This window comes from Falco naumanni, chromosome 2, assembly GCF_017639655.2.
Source record: "Falco naumanni isolate bFalNau1 chromosome 2, bFalNau1.pat, whole genome shotgun sequence".
In the NCBI taxonomy this organism is placed as follows: domain Eukaryota; kingdom Metazoa; phylum Chordata; class Aves; order Falconiformes; family Falconidae; genus Falco; species Falco naumanni.
This window is the reverse complement of record NC_054055.1, coordinates 103870536-103892684: the sequence shown is the minus strand read 5'-3', so window position 1 is coordinate 103892684 and position 22149 is coordinate 103870536. Positions and strand designations below refer to the sequence as shown.

The 22149-nt window shown below is 41.8% G+C and overlaps 1 protein-coding gene across 1 annotated transcript in view; it reads left to right on the top strand.

Annotated features, from left to right (window-relative positions):
• Nucleotides 1-531: 531 nt before the first annotated feature.
• Nucleotides 532-22149, top strand: part of JAM2 (junctional adhesion molecule 2) — a 40073-nt gene continuing 18455 nt past the window's right edge. Inside the window, exon 1 of the mRNA XM_040582859.1 lies at nt 532-842. Within this exon, the coding sequence (XP_040438793.1) occupies nt 788-842 (55 nt within the window). The 5' untranslated portion in view covers nt 532-787. The remainder of the gene's footprint in view (nt 843-22149) is intronic.

The window sequence follows — 22149 nt, the reverse complement described above, 5'->3', positions numbered from 1 at the left end:
AAGTGACAGTAAAAAGGGTTGTGAAGGTCTCGGTGCAGTGGGGGCTCCGCTGGCTGGCGGCTGTGCCCTGCCCGCCGGGGGTCTTGCCCGGGGGCTCACCCAGGCTTGGGCCGGGGTCTGCAGCTCCGGGCGGCGCCTCACTCTCGCGCTGCGCTTTCCACCCGCAACATCGGGGTTTTCTGGTTCGGGATTTCACCCCGTTATTCCCGCCCCCCCACTCTACCCCAGGTGGGTCTGACCTGGGGAAACGTGCCCCCAAGGACCACGGCCGCCTTCGAGAAGCCTGAGCTTTCCGTAATGGAAAGTTTATTCTGCCGCAACAAATGTCCTTGAGCTTGCGAAGAGCGCGTGGTTTACGAACGAACAACTCGCGGGCGGGGGGAGCTGCTGCACCGCGCACCGGCGCGGGCCGAGGGGGGAGCGGGGCGCCGCCTGGGGCGGGGGAGCTGCCGGCCGCGGCCCCGGGCAGGGCCGCCCCGGGGCGGGCGGGACAGGGCGCAGCCCCGCGGCTCCCGGTGCCCCTGCGAGGCGAGGCGCCTCCTCGGGCCGCGTGGAAAGTTGCGGGGCGGAGGCAGAGCCCGGCGGCAGAGCCCAGCGGGTGCGGGCGTTGCGCCCCCGCCGCCGCACCTGCCTCACGGCCGCCCCCGGCCCGCCAGGCGCCGCCCCGTTCCCCCGGGCCGAGGCGAGGCCGGACCGGGCCGCCCCCCCGCCGCGCCTCACGCCCCGCCGGCATCACCCGGCGGTTATTAACCGCTGCCGCCGGTGGGGAGCGGCCGCTGACGGGAAGATGGCGAGCCGCAGCCTCCGCCTGCTGCTCCTCGGCTACTTGGGGGTCCTGAGCTGTAAGTGGTCGCGCCCCTTCCCCTCGGAGCCGGCGCTGGGGCTATCGCGTCCCGCTCCCCCGGGAGCGCCCCGCCCGCGGCGGCCGGTCCCCTCGAAGTGCGCGTCCGCGTACGGAGCGGGGAGGGCTCCGCCCGGGGGTGCCCGACCCCTTCCCCGGCCGCCGCCCGGGCCCTGCCCCGCCGAGAGCCGCCCCCACGGCGGCGCTGCCCGGCCCGGGGCGCCCCGGGGCGGAGGCGAGAGCAGCCGCGGCGGGACGGCGCTGCCCCTCCTCGCCCCCGGAGCCGGGTCGCGCCTCCAGCAGCGAAATAACAGCGGGCGCGTTCGCCGCGGCGGCCGGGGAGCGAGTGTGCGCTGATGGTTTCCATGTGTCTCCTGCTTTCGCACAGATGTAACCTGTTTCAGCCAGGCCTGTGTCAGCGCCAGCCAGCGGCTTTCTGCAGTGATGCAAACTTTGGGATGCGGGCTGCTTAGTTTGGCTTTTCTGGGGGCCTTTACAAGATGAATGAGCATGTGACGGGAGCGCGTTTTCTGTTGCCAGCACTGGATGTTGCAGCTCCAGAACAGACTTATGTTTTCAATTTTTTTTATGGTCCTATTGTCTAAGTCGTTAAAAACAAAACGGGTGGTGGTGGTAAAATAAGTTGGCAGAAGCTGCCCCACCCAGAAAATACATGAAATAAGAAAAAAAAACCCACCACCCAAACTAGATCGTGTGGCCACATACCTGTGAAGAAGCAGTGAATTACTGCATTAACAAAATCACATACTACAGTATTAACAGTGCCCATCATGTGAGAAGGCTGTGACTTTCAGTTCACGTCTTGCTGTGCTCCGGTGGTGCGCTGCTTGTGTTTTGCTGGTGTTTTAGGGAAAGAGGATGTACACGGAAGTAATGTTTTAAAAATAATTATGTAGCATAGCCTTGCAATGAAGTGAGCACTGGGATCAGCCTGGGACAGGTTGTCAACCCATTGTGGGCGTGGGACATCCATGGTGCTGATGCTGGGTATATTTTGTAGTTTGTCTTTCATTCTTTCTCACCTAACAGAAGCTTGTGTGTGTGGTAACTCCTTTTTTGTAGAGGAGGGATGAGCACTGTCAAGGAGAGACTTGAAGCGACCTGTGCCTGTTAGGTCTTTGGTTTGATGGCAGTTTTTATTTTCCTTTTCCTCTCTCTTTACTCCTACTAGGGCTTGTGGAGATTTGGGGCTGTTAGATGAGCAGCTAGTGCATACTTCCATATAGTAAATAAAAATTATTTTCTTTGATGTTTTCTCTTCATTTGCTGTTAATTGCATGGGTATATCTAAGCAGACGAGGCTGCTGTGGGGTTTTTTGGTAGCAGGTTTCAGTGTGTTCAGGGTGCTCAGCCTTCTGGTTAGTTGTGCCTGTTGGTAGTACTGGCTTTGGCTAGTAAGGAAAAGATCAAGAGTGGTTTGGAAGCAGTACAGTGCATCAAAGTGTGGTGCCTACATTGTTGTCAGACTCGGTTTGTTTGGGTTTTTTTTTCCTTTTCCTGTCCCAATTCCCAAGAAACACCAGGTGGGGAGAAAGTTTACCCGCAAGGTGCTGATAAGAAGTTGTTGCCTGAAGAAACTGTAGGTGGGTGTGTAAGTGCTGATTGTTTGTGTGAACCAGAGGAAATCCAGGCCTTCAGGAGTCAGCTGCTGCTCCTGTGGCTGATGTATGTTCGTGTGAACAGTAAGACTGAGTAATACTGGCGTCCAAGTCAGACATATGGGCTGAATGTTCTCCTATGTGGCACTCACGTGCTCTGGAGGCAGTGGGGAACGGGCAGAAACTTATGAGGAAAAGAAAGTAGTGATGGATACCTGAAGTATGTATTATATTGTGGAGCAGGCGTAGAGAACTTCCTTGGTAGTTCAGATGCAGAAACTGTGTAAGTTGGTCACAGGACATCAACATACCAGGAACAGTGCTGAGGTAGATGAGGTTTGGATTGCTTTTCAGTGAGAACCTACTAAGAAGTATTAATGAATCACAGAAATAGTGGTTTGTCTGAGTTGAAGCTTCTGTTTCACCTTTGATTTAGGGGAAAGTAAGGGAGTTGAAGGTCTTCAATCATATTCTGTCAGTGTGAGCTCCTGAAACTGTTATCTGGATGTTATCTGGAAAGTTTTAAAAGGTGCTACAGGGTAGGACTTGTGAGTTCCATTGGCAAGACCGTTAGAAAATATATAGAAATGATTGTTATTAATCATCATGGCTACTCTGGAGGAGACAATACTGATGAACTGGTCTTTTTCTGAAGCTTGTAGGTGTGGTTTTTCTTGCAGTAGTGTACATTAGAAATTAAATTTCAGCTGGTGATGCTGGAAGCAAATCCAGTACAATGTGTCTATGTGAGGGCAATGCAGAGGCAATAAATAGTAGTCTTACATAAACATTTGATAGAGCTCCCTGGGGTAGTTTGAGCAATAAGTAAGGTGAGAGTGAGTTTGTTTATTTTTGGCTTTAAAATAAACACTCCTTAGTGTTCAGGAATCTTTTTGGTCAGATACAGAGGTTCTAGACAAAAAAAACCCCACACTTTGGTGTCTTCCCCCCCCACCCCTGACAAAAAATTGTAAAGCATGACTGCATTGGCTATAGGAATTGACAGTGGAAGTCTTTAAACCATGCTTTCCTGATTATAAGTGATACACGACTGATGTACTCAAAACTGAGAATATTGTCAACCCCCAAAATTGAGAATATTGTCAACCCCCAGTCTTCTGTTGAACCTTTGTTTGCTGGATTAACTTGGTAGGGGTACTCTGATTTCTAAATCAAAGTCCACATTCAAGTGAGACAGGATTTCTTAGATTTGTAAGACGTCATACTTCTCTAGTAATATCTGTACAGCATAGTAGTATAAATCAGAGTGCTTTTTTTGGAGAAGAACCAGGGGTGGGGTGTGTGGGGAGGAACGTCAAAGGAGGGTTTCTTCTCTTGCTGTTTTAGCTGACCAGCAGTATTTCTTCGCTATAGACTGGTAGTGGTCTACCAATGTGCATGGACTCTTAGACACCATAACACAGGCTGTGAGATGAGAGCAAGCTTCTTAAATATAAACAAATCAATGAAAATTAACTACAGAAAAACAATGCTTGTTTCTAATGTTCAGCCTAACTATTTTTGTTTATGACTGTGGCAACACTGCCCAAAATACCCGAATGCTTCTAAAATGGATGAAAATTGAGGAACTGGTAGGAAGACCTTCCAATTTTTAAAAGGGAGGCGTGCTTCTCTCTAGCTTATGTTATAACCTTCACAATTTCACCATCCTGCTTAGATCTTCAGGACTCGAAAGAAATTTTGGCTGTGAGTTATTGGCATATTTCTCAGAAATCATGGCCTTTGCTGCACTGGAGAAAGTCACGATACCCAGGCATGCTACTTGGAAGGGGTGCTCTGTTTCTGAGAGGTCTCAGCCAGAAGCAATGCTGTTCTGTGGTAAAGGCTTTGTTTCCCTCTCCTCTCTCTCCCCTCCCTACAGAGAGGAAGCAGAGAGAGCTGGTCCTTGGCTGACCCTGCAGTATCCTTAGTTCACATTACTGGCCCCACAGCCTGCTATTGGATGTACAAAAAAAAAAAAAAATAGAATAATAGGGTGACTGTCTTCCCTCACTGCATACAGGAGACAGGAAATGTCTTGAGGTGACATTTTCAGGTACAATTGCAATTCCTCTTGTTTTCTTCTGCTTAAGGTTGGATATATGCAAGAGGAGGACTTTCTTTTGCTGTCGCTTGGCCTCCAAGGTCCTGTTTTCTCAGCTTTAACGTTGCAACAATTCTTTGTTGAAGTCATAGGGCATGTATTTCTGGTAACTGTGAGTGCCATAGGTCATCTGGCATTAATAATGAGAGTTAAAACTGCCACTGTGATTAGCAGATCTAATTGAGCCTGGATGCAATGCTCTTACTGGCTATTTAACTGAATTGCACACAGATATTTTTGTGATTGTTTCCTGTATTATACCTGTATTTCCCAGTGCAGGCTACCTTGGCAGCAGCACAGTAGCTGCCAGGTTCTGCTGCAGAAACTGCCATCACAAATGATTAAGTAAGAACTTGCAAGTAGTTGAATTTTGACTTCACCTTTTCTCTTTAGCTGAAAACGTGTGAACCTCTTTCATGACCTAGAGCTCTTACTTGTCTGTGTCTGCTGACTAATCCCAAATATTACTGGGGGTGTATGCAGACCTGTTTTTAAAAAAGTGAGCTAAAAATGTTAGAGAAGGCTTCTGTCCTTCCTCAAAGCATGCCACAAGTGCTTTAGCTTCTTCTCAAGTGCTGGTGGTCACAAGCAAGAATTCCTCTTCTTAAGTATGGGAGAATCTTCTTGTACAACTATATTAAAGTCCAGTTTTCTCATCATTTCACATGAGTAAGTAGTAGTGATATTTTTCACTGAAGATGGATAGTGACATGCATGTGAATCTTCTGCAGCAGCAGTAAGCAAGTTTCCCTGTTGTGAGGGGTGGGGTGTAGGTTTGGACTGTCAGTGATTTTGGAGGGGCAGGAGCAAAACTAGTAATTTCATTCTGAAATTGGGATTTAAAAGTTTACATATGGGATGATCTACTTACAGTCTATCAACACTCAAAATGTCACCTTTCTGTTGGAGCACTTCTGGAGACAGTCTGTTTATCATTGGTTCCCTGCAGCTGGCGACCTCTTATAGGAATAGTTTTCTCAAAGTAAGTCTTAGTGTTATATTTTCCCATAGCAATGCTAGAGGTGACTCCAGTGTACATGCTGACATAAAAGAAGATTGCTAAGAAGTGTTCACACAGCCAGAAGTGTCCACATTGCAATATAAGTACCTTGTGCATCAGAACAATTGAAGCACAAGGCAGAGATTTGTACTTGTCACTGCAGACTATTTGTCAGGGCCATATGGAATGGCTAAATTAAGGTTCCCTTGAAGTTACACAATGATATCAAGCAAAAAAAAAAAATAAATGCTTAATATAGTGTCCCCATGGATGTATAGAATAAATATCTTATTGCTGTTTTTTTCTTGTTTGGCTGGATGAGGATTTTTTTCTCCTGTGATAATTTTGTAGCACTATTGCATACTTATGGGAAAACAGATGTTTTACAAGTTCTTACTTCCTAGTTTAGTGGCTAATTTACAATGAGTTGAGCACTTTAATGGAAGCTGAAGGAAATGACATGTGGAAGCTGAAAGGCAATTAATTTGCCAGTAATTAATTCTGATCTTCTCCCCTCCACACACCCCAGTTTTGTAAAGCTAGCTTTGTTACACCTTTACTTTCTGGCATGTCTTTTCCCATCCCAAGTACTTTTCAAAGAGCTACCAGTTTTAACAAAACATTTCTGCAGAAAAGCTGGTTGTGTCTTCCTCAAAGCTTGTACATGATTGTGCTGTAATTCCACCACAGGAAGCTTAAAGCAAATATTATGGTGCCTTGTAATCAAGACAAACGATTTGTTTCCTTCATCTAAATGCTGGGATTTTTTAGGGCGATGAATATGTATAATTCTAAGAATGAGACAGCAAATGAGGCTGGAGGAGCACTTGGATGATTGCCAGTACTTGTACTCACCTGCATTTCCAAAGCCACTTTTATTTTTTTCTGGAGGGTTCCAGTGATTTATGCCACCTCTATGCTCGCAGTACATCATTGAGCACTCAAATGCTTATATAAAATTTCTTAAACCAGGCAGAAGGTGAGCTTGGCAGCTGAACATCTGGTCCTGTTCACTTGTCAGTTTCTAACATATACTGGGAGATGAAGGAGCTTTTGGAAAGGAGGAAGGGGAAAATAGCTATTTCTGAACAACAGCAAGTAATACAACAGCAGTAGTTGTTGAACCACTAGCAAGTCTGTAACCCCTCCTGGTTAATAGTAATTAAAGCAGGCATCCAGTTTCTCTTAAAGATTATTTGCAGGGGAAAACATGACAGAAAGATCTGGTAATAAGCCTTTTTGAATGCTTGCTTTTTACAAATTCAAAACAGCAATTTTCAGTAAGAGATGAGAAGATCAAACTTGCATTGAAATAGCTACAATTTGATCCTGGTAATTTAAAAAAGTAAGAAATGGGTAGACTTGATCTGGAAAGAACAAACTCTACAGGTGTGAAGTCTCAATAGATATATTTACATAGCTTCTGTTTGGATTAACTTCTTCAGGGTTGAACATGCTCTCAAGCCCATCCAAACCACTGGATCAGACTCAAAGGGAAACAAAACATACTATCATCTGGGTGGAAAGTGATGTATCATAGGGTTGTTTTGGTACCAGGTAATGTTAACAATAGAGGCTATATCTGCTGTTCACAAACTGCTAGCATAGTAAGTGATGGAACATGCATTATTGACAAGTGACTTTTGCTCAGATTAGCATAATAAAGAAACCAAAAAGTTTATGTATTTGATCTCAGTGTGTAGAAAGTGCTCAGTAAGAACTGGGAAAAATTCTTGGGGGTGGTGTGCTAAGGACTTGTGTATGTTGGCTAGAGCTGGGTTAGAGTTGAAGAAGTGTTTGCGCTTGGCATACTTGTAAACATATGAGGAAACAAATATGCAGAAAACCAGACTTTGAATACATACTATGTTCATTAGACAGCAGTTTACTATTTGAATGTATAGACAGTACTTACTTCTAGGAGGCCCTGGTTCTTGAGTGAAGCCTTCTAGTAGCTGTACAGGTAAAAATGAATAAAAATGCATCATCTGGAGTGGCATCTGTAGAATGTGTAGGTGTGTTTAGGTGCATGTTATGGCTAGCTTTTGTGCTCTGTTACCCTGATTCTATAAAATAATCTTAAAAAGTAAATATTGGTTCTTTACCCTTTGATTATTGGACCACTTAAATGATTTTCTGCCTCTTCTTTAGTGTTTAGGCTACAACCACAAAGGTGAGACATTTTCTCTTAAACTCCTGGCTTGTTGTTTGTAGCTCGTTTTATGTAAAGTTGTGCCAGATTTACTGGGAATTCGGGAGTGTGGCAGGGCTGTGCTGCAGCTTTGATACAAACTGGTGGTGGTGAGCAGTTCTGAAACCGGGATTCAAGCAAGCTGTCCTGTATATTTAATAATGAAGAGCTATACTTCTGTGTTTGTGGAGGCTGCTTCCCTGCTTGAATACAGAAAACTCTGAGACGGCACAGTGGCTGGGGACAAGAAGTGACAGCTTTGGTGTGCCAAGCCCTGGGGGGGGGCTGCTGGCTGAGAGCCCCTGCTGCTCTGGCTTGAGGTTTTGCTCAGTGGCATCAGCTGGGGCATTGTGTGCCACCGTTTTTATGCCACACAGCTGTTAAGGTGTTGAGTTTGGTTGACGGCCTGAATATTTTTAAAGTGTAGATTGAGGGAAAGTCAGGCCCTGCTGAGAATAAAGTACTTAGCTGATCCATGCTATATGTAAGGTCTGTAGTATTGGAGTGACTAGCATCACAGTTACTGCCTAGCAGAGGAGGTAAGGGAGAAGTAAGCAGATGCATCCATTGTGGAAGTATGCTCAGACATCAAGAATTAACTCCTAAGTTGCGCAAGTTAATTCTAAGCAGAAATATATGCTTTCTGTAATAAATGCAACATGACTGAAGACTCTTTAAATGCTGCTGCTGAATTAAACAAATTTTAATATGATCTTTTGCCAATTAAGATGTTACATGTCAAGATTTGGAAAATAGTATAAATTTTAATGTGACTTCTAACAGATAAATGCATATATTTTGTTGCTTGAGACTGTAAAGATAACTAATCAGTACTTTGTCCTGCACATAAACAACTCCAGCTTGTTGCAGATGTTTGCAACTCCTAACTGTAGGAATAATTAAATAGAGGATGATTATTTCTAAAACTGCAGTAGTAGAATATCAAAGGAAGACATGACTGGTATCTGTTTAGCACTGTTCAGAAACAAAAATACATGATAAATGTTGCTGGGTTAAGTTCTTTTCTTGTGTTTTGTGGGCTTGTTTTTTGGGGGGTTTTTGGCTTTGTCCACCCTCCCACTTTTCTTTAAAGAACAAACATGTATCACAGGGTTCTCACTGGAGCATGGGGAAGCGGTGTGTCTGTCTTTTTCTTTTTCTTTTCCTTTTTTTTTTTTTTTGTTTTTTCCCTTTCTTGCTCCTCTAATGTCCACATAAGGTCCAATTAAAAGATCATTAATAGCAATGCTTAGATGTTGGAAGAGTTTGTGCAGAAAAGGCCTTTATCCTCCAAGCGGACTTAGTAGCTTTCCATTTAAATGTCAGTATTTGAAAGGTAAATGTTTTATTTTGTTAGTATTTGAGTATTCTTTGTATCTTGCAATGAACGCTACTGTTGCCTTCTGTTCACTAATGTAATGGCCCTCCCTGGTGTAATGTGATTCACTGATACACAAGAATATCGTAATCATTTGAGAGGCTCCTGAAAGGAAAAACAATACTTCAATATTAGAATATCGCAACAAGGCATATGAAAATGTAAAAGAGGGAGGGCTGGGACAGCTAGGTAGTAGGGCTCATAAGATTTTTAAGATGATGCTGTTCTAGTATTGGAGTGACTAGTAAAGCAAACAAATTCAGACACTCCAAATTCACTGGCAGCATCACAGCTGCTGCCTGGCAGAAGAGGTAAGGGAGAAGTAAGCAGATGCATCCACTGTGGAAGTACGCTCAGACATCAAGAAATGACCCTTTAGGTTGTGTTAGTGTATGGTTTTGCTACTTGCCATACAGTCTAAGAGGCCTTTACATAATTTTATTTTAAGTCAGTTGCTTTATTTTTATTTTTTTTTTTAAATAAGACCTACATCCTGCACATCAACTACTGCTGTTTTAATCAAGTAATATAGAAGTCTTCTGAAATGTATTAGGCAGAAAAAGTAAACATGATTATTCTCCTTCTACATGTTAAGTGTTGTTGAAAAAGGCTATGGGGTACTTCCAGAAGTCAATGTACTCGCAGCACTCATTCTTTGAAGATTTTCAATAAATAGTATCCTAGAGGATAAAAGGTGTCTGGGGAAGCTGTTTATCATCAGGGAATAAACACCATATGTAGAATGACTAACTAAAAAATTATTTTCAACTCTATTTTTCCCCTGTCACTGCACAGTCTGTCTATTTCTTATTTCATTCATGGTCCAGTTCTATATCTAGCTGAGTCCTCAGCACTGTAACAATGCACACACAGTTGCTGTTCACTTTCCAGCTGTATTCAAATTCCTAGCTGCCTTTTCTTAGAGGGGAGAAGGGAGGGAAAACAGTGCTGCAAAGGTTTTGCCCACTTGCCGAAGAGTGCGGTGGCTTTCTAACAGAAAGAGCTGTTGGGAGAATGCACTGATTTTTGTGAGAGAAGAAGGAAGCGATGCCTCTTTATAAGCATTTAAACTTATTTAAAGTTTAATCAAAGCTTTTGAAAGCTATGTAAATGGAGAATGAGGAGGGGGGTGGCCTGTTCTTCTATGTACAGACTTTCAGGTGCAGAACATTCTTCCTGACTCAAAGTAAACATAATGTCTTCTACACAGCATCAAAGCTGCACAGAAGTCTCTTTTTCTTGCCTTTTTTGAGGCAGTCTTTAGTTTGACAAAAAAATCACAGAAAACTTAAAGCTTTATGGCATTTTCATAAGAAAATAGCAGGCAGCTGCTTTATCCTCTGGTAAAAGGACAGAATCTGAATGACTGGAATATCTATGTAAGAAAATTTACCAAACCCAAAAGACTGTTTTCCACTTCACTTTGGAAAGCTGGGAATAAGTCTCTATTTAGGATCAGCCTAGCATTTGATAAATTCCAAACACAACACTGGTTTTAAATTAATCTGTGGTGGGTTTTTTTGTTGTTGTTGTTGGGGGGGGGGGGGGGGGGGGGGAGGGTGCGAGTTGGGGACAAAGTTGAACTTTGATCTTATTGGCATTTTTAACAATTGACTGTATACATCAATGTATGCTCCCCTCACCCCCGAAGCAAAAGAGCAGCTTGGTGGCAGGGCAACATGGGCAAGGAACAGAGCCGTTTGCTGCTGAAGCGATGCTGTACCTGTGGATTCCAGCAGAAAGGAGATGTTACAAGCAGTTAATGAACTATTGGGGGTGGGTAGCCAGGGATTTGCTCTTCTGAAGCCGAGTTAGCTCATCTTGTGTGAATACAAGAAGAGGGAGGGACAAGTGGTAACTAGAGAGAGTATCAGTCGAACAAACAGCGTGGCTTGTGTGTCCATTCTGTACAGAAAGAATTTGGCTGGAGTCCTAGAACCGTGTTTACAGGCATGCGATTTAAAATAGTATGTCCAATATAGATATATTATAACTTCAAACACCTTCAGTTTTGGGGTTGGACTACTCATCTGAAAACTAGAAAAATTATCTATTGCGTCATGTTGCTGTTAGCGCTGCAATCCTGCACCTATATGCTGCAGTTGAATCCCTTATAAATTCATGGAGCCCTGCTGAAATCATGTATGTAAAAATGTGGTATGAAATCTGATTACTTTAGATTGTCAGTTGTCAAATGAAGGGTAGAGAGTCCATGTTTTTTAGCTGCCTTTGCCTTGGGATGGAAAATGTGTGCTGTGTGGACAGATAGTATCCAAGGAAGCTTCTATGGCTAAATGTGGCTTAGTTAAGAAATCATACTGTTTAAGCAGAAGATAGATGTAGATGTTGATATGCAGAGTTCCATATCTGTAAGCGCTGTGGTGGATACTCTTTCCTGTGGAAGACACATTAATTTTTTCTTGTAAGGAACCTGTTCCTTATCTGCCCTAAAGCAATACCTGGCACTTGTAAAATAAACCATAAAAGCTTATGGGCTTACTTTACAAAGGTGCTTTCAGCAGAACTGTTGAACTTCCACTTTAGTTGGTGATGAGTTCCACTTCTAGAAGAGAAATGCTGGTAGCAATGTATTATACAACAAGCCATCTTGTTCCCTTTCTTTATTTCTTGACCACTCATAGCTCAGCTGATGCTAGCTAGCTCTCTACCATCCAGGCTCACTGGAAGAAGCTTAGCCCTGCAACAACAGTGGGAATAAATATGTAGATGAGCCCAAATCCTCTTCTTACTAAAATTTATTGTTCTGTGAATTTAGAGCTAAACTCTAAACACAAAATAGTGTTTGGGTTCCATGTGATCGCACTGCTTATGCTGATGTGTTTCTGCCTGTATAATCTGTTTGCCAGCATAGACCTTGGCCTTTTCTTCAGTCATCTTTCTTCGAAAGGAATCCTGAAACTGAAGTTTAGTTGACCAGAGTTGAAGGAGCGCAAGCACCTTCAAAGTGGTATTATTTAGTCCTATTTCCAAAGGAAATTTCAGTTTAAGCAATAATAGTGTCACACAAGTTTCTAGATCAGGGGTCCTCAAGCTACGGCCTGCGGGCCAGATACAGCCCCCCAGGGTCCTCAGTCCGGCCCCCGGTATTTACAGACCCCCCCACCTCCCCGCCGGGGGTTGGGGGGGGGGGAACCAAGCAGCCGCAGATGACGGCCTGCCACTTCATCTGTGCACCGGCCCCCTGGTTAAAAAGTTTGAGGAGCCCTGGTCTAGAGCATCAGTATCTTATGAACAGTTGGTTATAAAGGGAATATGGGCAGAAGTAGGCAAAACAGTAGTTTAAAGCAGTATATATGCCTATCTGGAAGTCATGGTTTCATCAAATGTGTTGATCTATTGACTCTAAAAAGTAATCTTAAATATAACATGTGGTTTTCAATGATATTATATTTTATGCATGCTGTAGACTAGTCTAGATACAGCCATATTAACCACCAGACTCTTAAGGGCTAAGTTGCACTTGAGAAGGTGGCGACCTGGGGGCTGAATCCTTAATCACATGTGGTTTATTCTAAAAAATAATAAAAAAAAATCCCAGCCTTACCTTACATGTTGCTGATATCATTTCTGTCTCTGAACTGTGTCTAGATTGACTATTTAATTCTGACAAGATTAATTGCCTTCCATAGAAATCATTGTTTCTTGGATTATTTTTTGTTGTGGTTTTACAGCATTACAGAATTGTTGACATCTTTGTTTCATTTTTGTGAAAGTGAAACAGCTGGTAGTTTCTTAGTTTAAGTACCTGCAGACAAGATGATCAAATCCTATTTCATGAAGCAGCAAACCAGTGAGTTGTGAATGTTAGCTCACGTACTGAGCACTCCCTGCTTCTGACGCAAAGCAGCAGTGTTTCATCAGCAAACCTTACCCAGATGTTCTTGAGGATGTGGCTCCTAACATCACTTCTGTTGAGAAGCTGTGATGATCGGCAAGTTAACAGTTATGCTTGTTTTAAAAATAAACAAACAAAGCATGGAGTTACTCTTATCTTTATTCCTGTTTCCCGTGTAACTTTCCAGTGTTGTTCTAATGTTTTCTGATCTGGATGCCCATATGTTGTTTTGTTTGTGTATCTTTTAACGTGATGAAGACTGTAGTGTTGGGTTTGTTGTGGTTTTGTTTTTTTTTTTACCCTCTTCATCCCCTTTAATGAAAACTTGGCAGCTGTTGTACTGTGACCTATTGTTCCTAGCTCTACCTTCCGGAGGATTTCTTCTAATCACCCTTCTCCTTTAAGCATGCAAAACATCTTCTGTTTGTTCTAGCTCCTCTTGATATGTACCAGCCTTAATTGAATTAAAGGAGTGGCTTCAGTCTGTTCAAATGTGCTGGAGTGGAGGGTGCCCCTATAAAATTTGATATTAAAGAACTAAATTAAAGGCCTGTAGAATTAAGGCTAAAGATATGCATTCATACTGTAAATGATGCTATTGATTGAAAGTAATAGTCATCAAATGTGACTGTTAGCGGCTTCTGGCAGGAAGAGACTATTGACCAGACTTGGCAGTGTAAGAGATCATGTGTGAGTGATAATGGGATGAGCTAATTTGGCAATTGCATTTGGATTATTAGGAAGGGTTCACCAAACTGTTTTGGCCAGGAGGGAAGTGGTCATCATGTTCCCAGCTCATATGAACAAAGAATCTGGACTGTAGTCTGGAGGAAAAAAGTTAAAAAGCTAAGTTCAGTGCTGTGTCTGTGTATTGCTAATAGGACTCAGTCCTAAAATTCATGATTTGAGGGAAATTTGCTCAAGTGAAAACACCACTCCCACCCTAGTTTGTAGGAAACATCTCCTCAGAAATTCTAGATTTACAAAGCATTGCACAAGGCTCTTGCTTAGTATTTGTATTTAAAAAACATCCTACTGTTTTTTGAAAGACACTGACTTTTTTAATGGACATGCTAGCTAAAATGAAGTCACGGTGTATCCTGATGTCAGCAAAAATTGAATGGGAGAAAACCTGCATAAAGGCCTTTTTAAAAACTGACCACAAGGAGTTATTCTTACATTCACTGTCTATCAGTATAAAAATATATTCTAGGTCAATATTTGCTTCAGAGAGTTGTTTGGGTTTTTTAATGAATGTATTTCAGATGTATCGTCGCCTTCAGTGGGGGTCATAAGGTGATAATGCCAGCTTGGCTTAGATTATTATACTTTCCTGAAAATGAAACATTTGGGCATATTTGGTCAAATTAGCTATCCTACCTGCTATTTAGCATCTGTTTGTAATGCACAGTTCTGGTTAGGTAGCTACTTCTATACCTTTAGAAAGCAGAACTTAATACATGCTTACATGCACTTATCCTCTGCAGTGAAAGCGATTAGTAGAAATGCTTAAATTAATCAAAAAAGGGATAGAGAAAAATCGCTACAAACTTGAGAAGGGGCTGAGGATGCACAGGAAATTTGGTTCCAGCTTAAACAAATAAGACTAACTATGGGAAGAGACACTTCTTCACTACAGCAATGTATTTTACTTGCAATGATATTAAAATTGTAGGATCTTGATGTTCTTAGCATCCAGAAAACATGATCATACAGTGAGGGAGCTTGAATGACTTGAACTGGTTCTGAATGACCAGGGATTCTAGTTTCACATAGTGTTTACTGGAATTGTAACTAATGCTGGTTGGCATACAGTTGGAAAGTAAACTAAATTTGTTTCCAGGCTTTTTTAGGTAAGTAATGTATGTAGAGATATATACATGATATGACTTGTTGAAAGTACTTATCCTTTTCAAATTACTTTTGCTGGCAATTCCAGAAAAAGTTACTTAAAAATTGTAGGAGATTTCAGAGGTCTTGATCTCAAATTGTGGGCCAGAATGGTTGTGTGGGTTTGGGTGCAAGGGCTGTCATTTGTCTCCTCTATTTACCAACTCTCTTGTGTTTCAGGGCCGTTTTTACAGTTGATGTAAACCAGCCTAGTACTATTGACTTCAGAGGAATATGCTAATTTGCACTGGGTACCTACCTTTGTTTTTTAAATATAATAATAATTCTACAACAATTTATCTAGGTATTTGCGCAGGCAAGTGTTTTGCTGAGTTGTTACACATACTAATGCAACTGGGAATCTTTGTTCTTCAGGTCACTGCTGTAATGTGTGTTATGAGGTGGGCAGGACAGTAGTGGCAAGGGGCTTCTAGTCCTATAGCCTTGTCTCATGCTCTTTTGAAACACGGTGGTGCTAGACACAAGTTGTCAGCATCCCGAAGCATCTTCAAGTAAGCAACAGCTGAAGAGCTATAGGCTTGCGCTGCATTTACAAGCTGGCTTTGAGCCGCCGATGGGTTGCCAGGGAAACCAATGCTGAGCAGGACTGGGAGAGGGCTGGAAAATAGGCTTTTTTTGTGAGAGCCTGACTAGTTTAAAACCCCATCCCCCGTTTTCCGAAGCTTCCTTTGAATTGCCATGGAGACAAGAAGAGTAGCAGAGTTTTGATTCTTGTGAAAGTGCAAGCTATAAATATTTATTTGGTTAATAGCATATGCTTTTGGGATTGTGTCTCTGTTGAAGTAAACTCCATGCTACTTTGAACCTTTTGCAAGCTGTAAATTCAAACTGTTCCTTTCTTCTGTGTGACTAGAGAAAGAGGAGGCGAAAAAATCCAAACACATCGAAGGGAATGGAATTTTACATTTTTATTAATAATTATATAGAAATTAATTATACATTTATTTTTCCCCAGAATTTCCCACACCATCTTTCAGTGCTGGGACTGCTGAAAGCACTTAGGAGGCTGTTTGGTTTATCTGAAATTGTTGTGCTTTGGTGTTCAGTTTCTTCAGAAAGGCTGACCTAAATAATTCTCTTCCTTTCTTGCCCCATGCCACTTGATTTTTATTCCCTACTTTCTCTACAAGCAGTTCCAGTTCTGTGTTTCCAGGGCCAACTGTCCTTGGGGCTCTGCTTGAAATGAGTCATTAACATGATCTTAAACTCTTAGGACTACCACTGATAACTTCAGATAATTGGCTTGGAAAACTTCAGTCTCTTCTTACTTTTACTTCCAAGATCATTTTTTTCCCTTTACTTGAAAGTTAAGAACAAAGGCACCATCAGCTGGTGTGCTAGCCTTCCAAATAGCACTAAACAGTACGCACAAAGCCAAGGATTAACTCATTCTTAGGCAGGCATTATAAAGGAAAACCTCTTTGCTAGTCTGCTCTATCATTGAGGCATTTTAACAAAAGAACTTCTTTCCCCTGTGAGACTGAGAGCTCCTCAGATCATCCAATGCCAGCTGTTAATACAGGTAGAAATCCTGCTGTTAGTCACTTTCTGGCAAAGCTTCTCTTCCCCTGTTTAAATAACTCCAGACTGGATGGAAATGCAGTTCTGCATTCTATTTCTCATGTGATTTCCATTACGAAGGCAAAGTTATTGAAGCTGATAAAAACCTTCTTTCTGTAACAGATGAGTGTGAAGAATTGTGCTTATGCTGCATCTAAATTAAATACAGCTTTTTTGTATTAGGCTCTAGGTGTCTGGATATATAAAGTCATAAAACCACACACAGCTGTTGTTCACTTTCCAGCTGTATTCAAATTCCTAGCTGCCTTTTCTTAGAGGGGAGAAGGGAGGGAAAACAGTGCTGCAAAGGTTTTGCCCACTTGCCGAAGAGTGCGGTGGCTTTCTAACAGAAAGAGCTGTTGGGAGAATGCACTGATTTTTGTGAGAGAAGAAGGAAGCGATGCCTCTTTATAAGCATTTAAACTTATTTAAAGTTTAATCAAAGCTTTTGAAAGCTATGTAAATGGAGAATGAGGAGGGGGGTGGCCTGTTCTTCTTTGTACAGACTTTCAGGTGCAGAACATTCTTCCTGACTCAAAGTAAACATAATGTCTTCTACACAGCATCAAAGCTGCACAGAAGTCTCTCTTTCTTGCCTTTTTTGAGGCAGTCTTTAGTTCGACAAAAAAATCACAGAAAACTTAAAGCTTTATGGCATTTTCATAAGAAAATAGAAGGCAGATGCTTTATCCTCTAGTAAAAGGACAGAATCTGAATGACTGGAATATCTATGTAAGAAAATCTACCAAACCCAAAAGACTGTTTTCCACTTCACTTTGGAAAGCTGGGAATAAGTCTCTATTTAGGATCAGCCTAGCATTTGATAAATTCCAAACACAACACTGGTTTTAAATTCATCTGTTTCTTTTATTTTATTTTTTTTTTTTTTTGGGGGGGGGGGGGGGAGGGTGCGAGTTGGGGACAAAGTTGAACTTTGATCTTATTGGCATTTTTAACAATTGACTGTATACATCAATGTATGCTCCCCTCACCCCCGAAGCAAAAGAGCAGCTTGGTGGCAGGGCAACATGGGCAAGGAACAGAGCCGTTTGCTGCTGAAGCGATGCTGTACCTGTGGATTCCAGCAGAAAGGAGATGTTACAAGCAGTTAATGAACTATTGGGGGTGGATAGCCAGGGATTTGCTCTTCTGAAGCCGAGTTAGCTCATCTTGTGTGAATACAAGAAGAGGGAGGGACAAGTGGTAACTAGAGAGAGTATCAGTCGAACAAACAGCGTGGCTTGTGTGTCCATTCTGTACAGAAAGAATTTGGCTGGAGTCCTAGAACCGTGTTTACAGGCATGCGATTTAAAATAGTATGTCCAATATAGATATATTACAACTTCAAACACCTTCAGTTTTGGGGTGGTGCAACATCATGTTGCAGTAGAGAAAAACTTTTTGAACTTGAACAGCTTGGCCATTTAAATTTGTCACTTCAGCATAAGGTTTGGGTGGGGATTTTTTGTGTTTGTTTTTTTTTTTTTCTTCTGAAATGTGCTGCTTGTCAGGTTTTTCTATTTGGAGGAACCACCCTAAATAACATGTTAGGGTGACACCTTGTTTTGTTGCAATTGAGGTTCTGCAGGCAGGATACCTTAAAACTTGCCTGCTTTGTCTTACTTGGGTATCTGTAGATAACTTTTAATATTTTTTTGGTAAAAAAAATGACAACTTTTGCTCTTAACTTGAGATATTTTTTTATTAAAAAAAGATGAAGAACATATCTGTTGACTTCCCAGCAAGACAATGTATGTGTTACATATCTAACCTCTGAATGCTGGCCTTGTTATCGCTTGAAATGTATAGCTCTGCTCAGGAGTGCAGAGAGAGTGGAGGGTTACTCCATTATGCATAGCTCTGAGCCTGGAATGGGGGAAAATGCCTTTGGGTTTTGGTGAAATTATTTTGGTTTTGCTGGGGGTTGGGGGAAAGTCAAATTTGTGTGTGTCATACTCTGCTGTAGAGATGGAATTTTAAGTTTGTAATAGCTGCTCTTCCAAAAGAGAAGCCAAACCAAACACTGGATTTAGGCTTTTTCTTCGCTGCTCCCCTTGTTCCAAAAACCTAGTCCGTTTCTCCCTGAATAAAAAAATTTTCAGCAGTTAGGAAAGGGCTCGTATAAAAGGAGGGGAGTGAAAGCAAGCAGGTATCTATGCACACAAATTGCAGTTCATTACAAGTTTTAGTCATGAAGTTATTAATAAATCTCCTTATGGAAAAGGTACTGCATACAGCATAGAAGTCAAGCTGTGTCACTCTGCCGGTGAGCTTTTATTCCCTGCACCCCCCTGTTCTTTGAACCTTCAGAGTATTTAAAAGCCTGCTTGTTCTGCTGTATACCTGAGAGTCACAACCAAAATTCTATATTTCTACTACTGTCTAAGGAGTGAAAATAACTAGCCATATTTGTTTCCTGATGCTTGAAACACAACTGGCACAGATACACTGGAACAACTTTGTGGTGCCAGGAAACCAGCACTGCATCTGCTTGCATCAAGGAACAGTTTTCCTTATAGTTGTAAGGACTAAAAACCTAACTTCCTTTTAAAAAGCATTTTCTTCTGATAGCACACGTGTATGTACTGTAGGATCCCTAGGTTTTCTTCCTTGATTAAAAACATCTGCAAGGTCTATGTCCCAATTAGCCAGTAAGAATGTCGAGAATACTGCCACTTATTTCACAGTGTGTTAAGCTACTCAGAGCTCTATGTGTTACCACCAGATCTCAGAGTTGCACCAGCTCCAGGGTCTGAATGAGTAAAACTTGCTGTTTTAAGTTTAGCAATTTCCAAAACATGACAGAAGTGCCGCTAACAGGTACCACATAAGCGAAGGGGTGGCTGAGAAGCTCTTTATGTTGCTTTTGTGTTTTAGATTCCTTTAGCTGGTCAGTCAGAAAATGTGCCTTCTGTCTTAGGTTATCATCCTTTATGCAGTCACACCTTGCCTACTAAATTACAGACTTGCTCTCCACATTTGTGCTTGGATGGCCTTATTATTCCCACCCTGCAGACTCACTTCCCCTTCAGACTTCTCCCTTGTTTGTTTTCTGTGGCTTAAGATATGCAGGGTTGCTTTTTTGTGAACTGGATAAACTCTGCCCAAAGTAAACACTGTTCTATTACTATTCTTTAAGACTGAGGAAATGTTGTTACTCAACATAACTGAAAGAGTGAAGCTGAGCTTCTTTTTCCTTTTTCTCCCCCATGATGTGGGATAATTTCTTCTAACCCCTGTCCAAAATCTGAAGTTTTAATGCCATGTTTATGTTTACTTAATGAAGCTGGGTTTACTCCAGTTATTTCAGGCTTTTTTGGTGCTTAAATTGCCAGTTTGGGCAATCAGTTAAGGACATCAGCCAACACAGAAGACTGCTGCAGAGGGTGTGAATACTCCTGATCTCCAGCATGTTTGCTGGAGGTCAGAATCCACCAAGCAGAACTGATGGAGATGAAGGCTACTTAAACACTGACTGCTGACAGCAGTGTGGCTGGGAAGAGCGGTGGGTCTGAGCCCTGGCTGCCTGTTGTTAACTGTCACAGTTAATGTAGTCTAGCTTGTCAATGCCACCGTGAGCAGAGTTGGTAGTGTGTGGTATGAGGTGGGCAGGACAGTAGTGGTAAATGCATTGCAGTCTACCAAGAACAGAATTTAGGGTTTGGGGTTTTTTTTTAGGTGATTCACAACTATTTTTTTCCAAATGTGGATAGCTTCTCCTCCCCCTTCCCCATTTATGGACTATGTAATCTATGGATTGCATCCCTTAGGAAAAAATACGGCAACAGGAGAGCCAAAACAGATGTGAGTGTTTACATTATTTGACTGTGGCAAAACTCTAGGTATTGAGTACCTCATGATAGGTAGTTACATAGCTGAGAAGTCTACATCCGCATCTAAGTATGTTGCTGATGGCTTATCCTGAGGTGGTCACATGTCTGAAGGATGCTACACTAAACAGATGTCTGCTTTCCTATTCTCTTTCAGGGATCCCAGTAAGAGAACTGGCTTCGTTATCTCTTTATTCTTGGGACACTGGACTTCCTAAACTTACAGTATCCTCTGAAATCCTTTGTTAAGCCTTGCTCTAGACCACCTGCTATTTAGAACTTGGCAAAACAAATACCATGAGACTGCTTTTTCTCTTGTACTTATAACTTTGTTTTGATCCTGTTCTCATGTAATTTCCTTCAGGCACACTGTTTCCTTTTATTTGGTTTGACTAATAACACTTTTCCCTAATGATTCCTCCAGCTAGTAGTATCAGTTGACAGCTGTATGAGTGATTATCAAATGGAAAATGTGTATTTTTGGTGCTTGCTTCTAAATAAATGAAGTTACTGACACGTAGCAGTAGAGTGGGTTGGTTGTTGGTTTTTTTCAGTCTGTATAGAAATGTTTGAACAAAAAGTTTACTGGCACAGTAATATGTCATCTTTTCACTGTTGCTCTTTATATGGTGAATTGAAAGCTAAAGCTTAAATCTTGGATTATGAATATTTGGCAGAGGCATTTCTAAAAAGGTATTTTAAGGCAGAGATGCTCTAGCTTTAAAGAGCTCTCCTGTCTTTACGCTTGGTCAGAATATATAGTGGTTTTCAGTCAACTGTCTCTGCACCACCTTAAGTTACTGTTCTGACTACTGCTTCTTGAAGAGGTTCATGTGTCTGTGTAGCTTGTGTGTATGTCGAACTTTTTTCTTTTTTCTGACATATCTTGTACTTACGGCATTGCATAATGAGTTCTTCAGGTATTCTATAAATCCCTTGATACCAGAGGAAATATGGAGAGTTTGTGCAATTGTAAGCTCCTAATACAAAGTATACAAAGTAATTTAATGATTACTTCCTTAGTGAGAAGTAAGCACAGTGATCCTGCCCCAGAAGTCAAAAAACATGCTTTCTTATTGTGGCTTCTAGGTTATGAATACTTAGACTGTGATGGTGAGCTGTGTGACATCTGTGTTAAAGTGGAAGAGAGAAATTTCCAGGTCCATGAAACTGTGAATGTAATACAGTGGTAAACTGCATGTATTTAAGCTGTTTTGTGTCCAGACAGAGAAGGTTGATGTGCCAATAGCTTATAAACTGCTTTACCCACACACTGATATCCTACAAATGCTTCCTACCTAAGTGTTAGAGTGCTGTTAAGTGCTGTCAGAGCCTCAGAACAAAATGCTCCTCCCCATCATGAACACATGAAGGAAGATGTTATTTCAACAGATAAACATGATTTGTTATCTATTGGCATATAGGATATGGGGGGGGGTGTATTCTAGAAACAACATGGTTTGGGTAAAAGTCAAAAGCTAATTTTCTTACTATAAATCTAAATAGGGCTTCATAGGTTAAAAGGAGAATTACTTAATGACTTCAGGCTTTATATTAGACTAAGCTTGGACAAAACCAAGGAGGTGGGGTCTGTGTGGGTGTGCAGGAGTAACGATTACTTTAGGAGGTGCTGGGTAACTGCTTCCCTCCTCTGGTTTCAACAGGGGATGTGCTAAGCCTTTTTTTTTTTTTAAAGTCCAACATGAAAGTTTCCTTTCTTGATGAAGTAGAAAAAATTTCCAAGCACTATTTGGAAAAAATATTTTTTGCTATTTCAGTATTCTAAGGGTGCATAAATGGCATTGCTGGAATTTTCTTCTTCACTTCTTATTTTTGTATTATAAACTTGTGCTGTACCT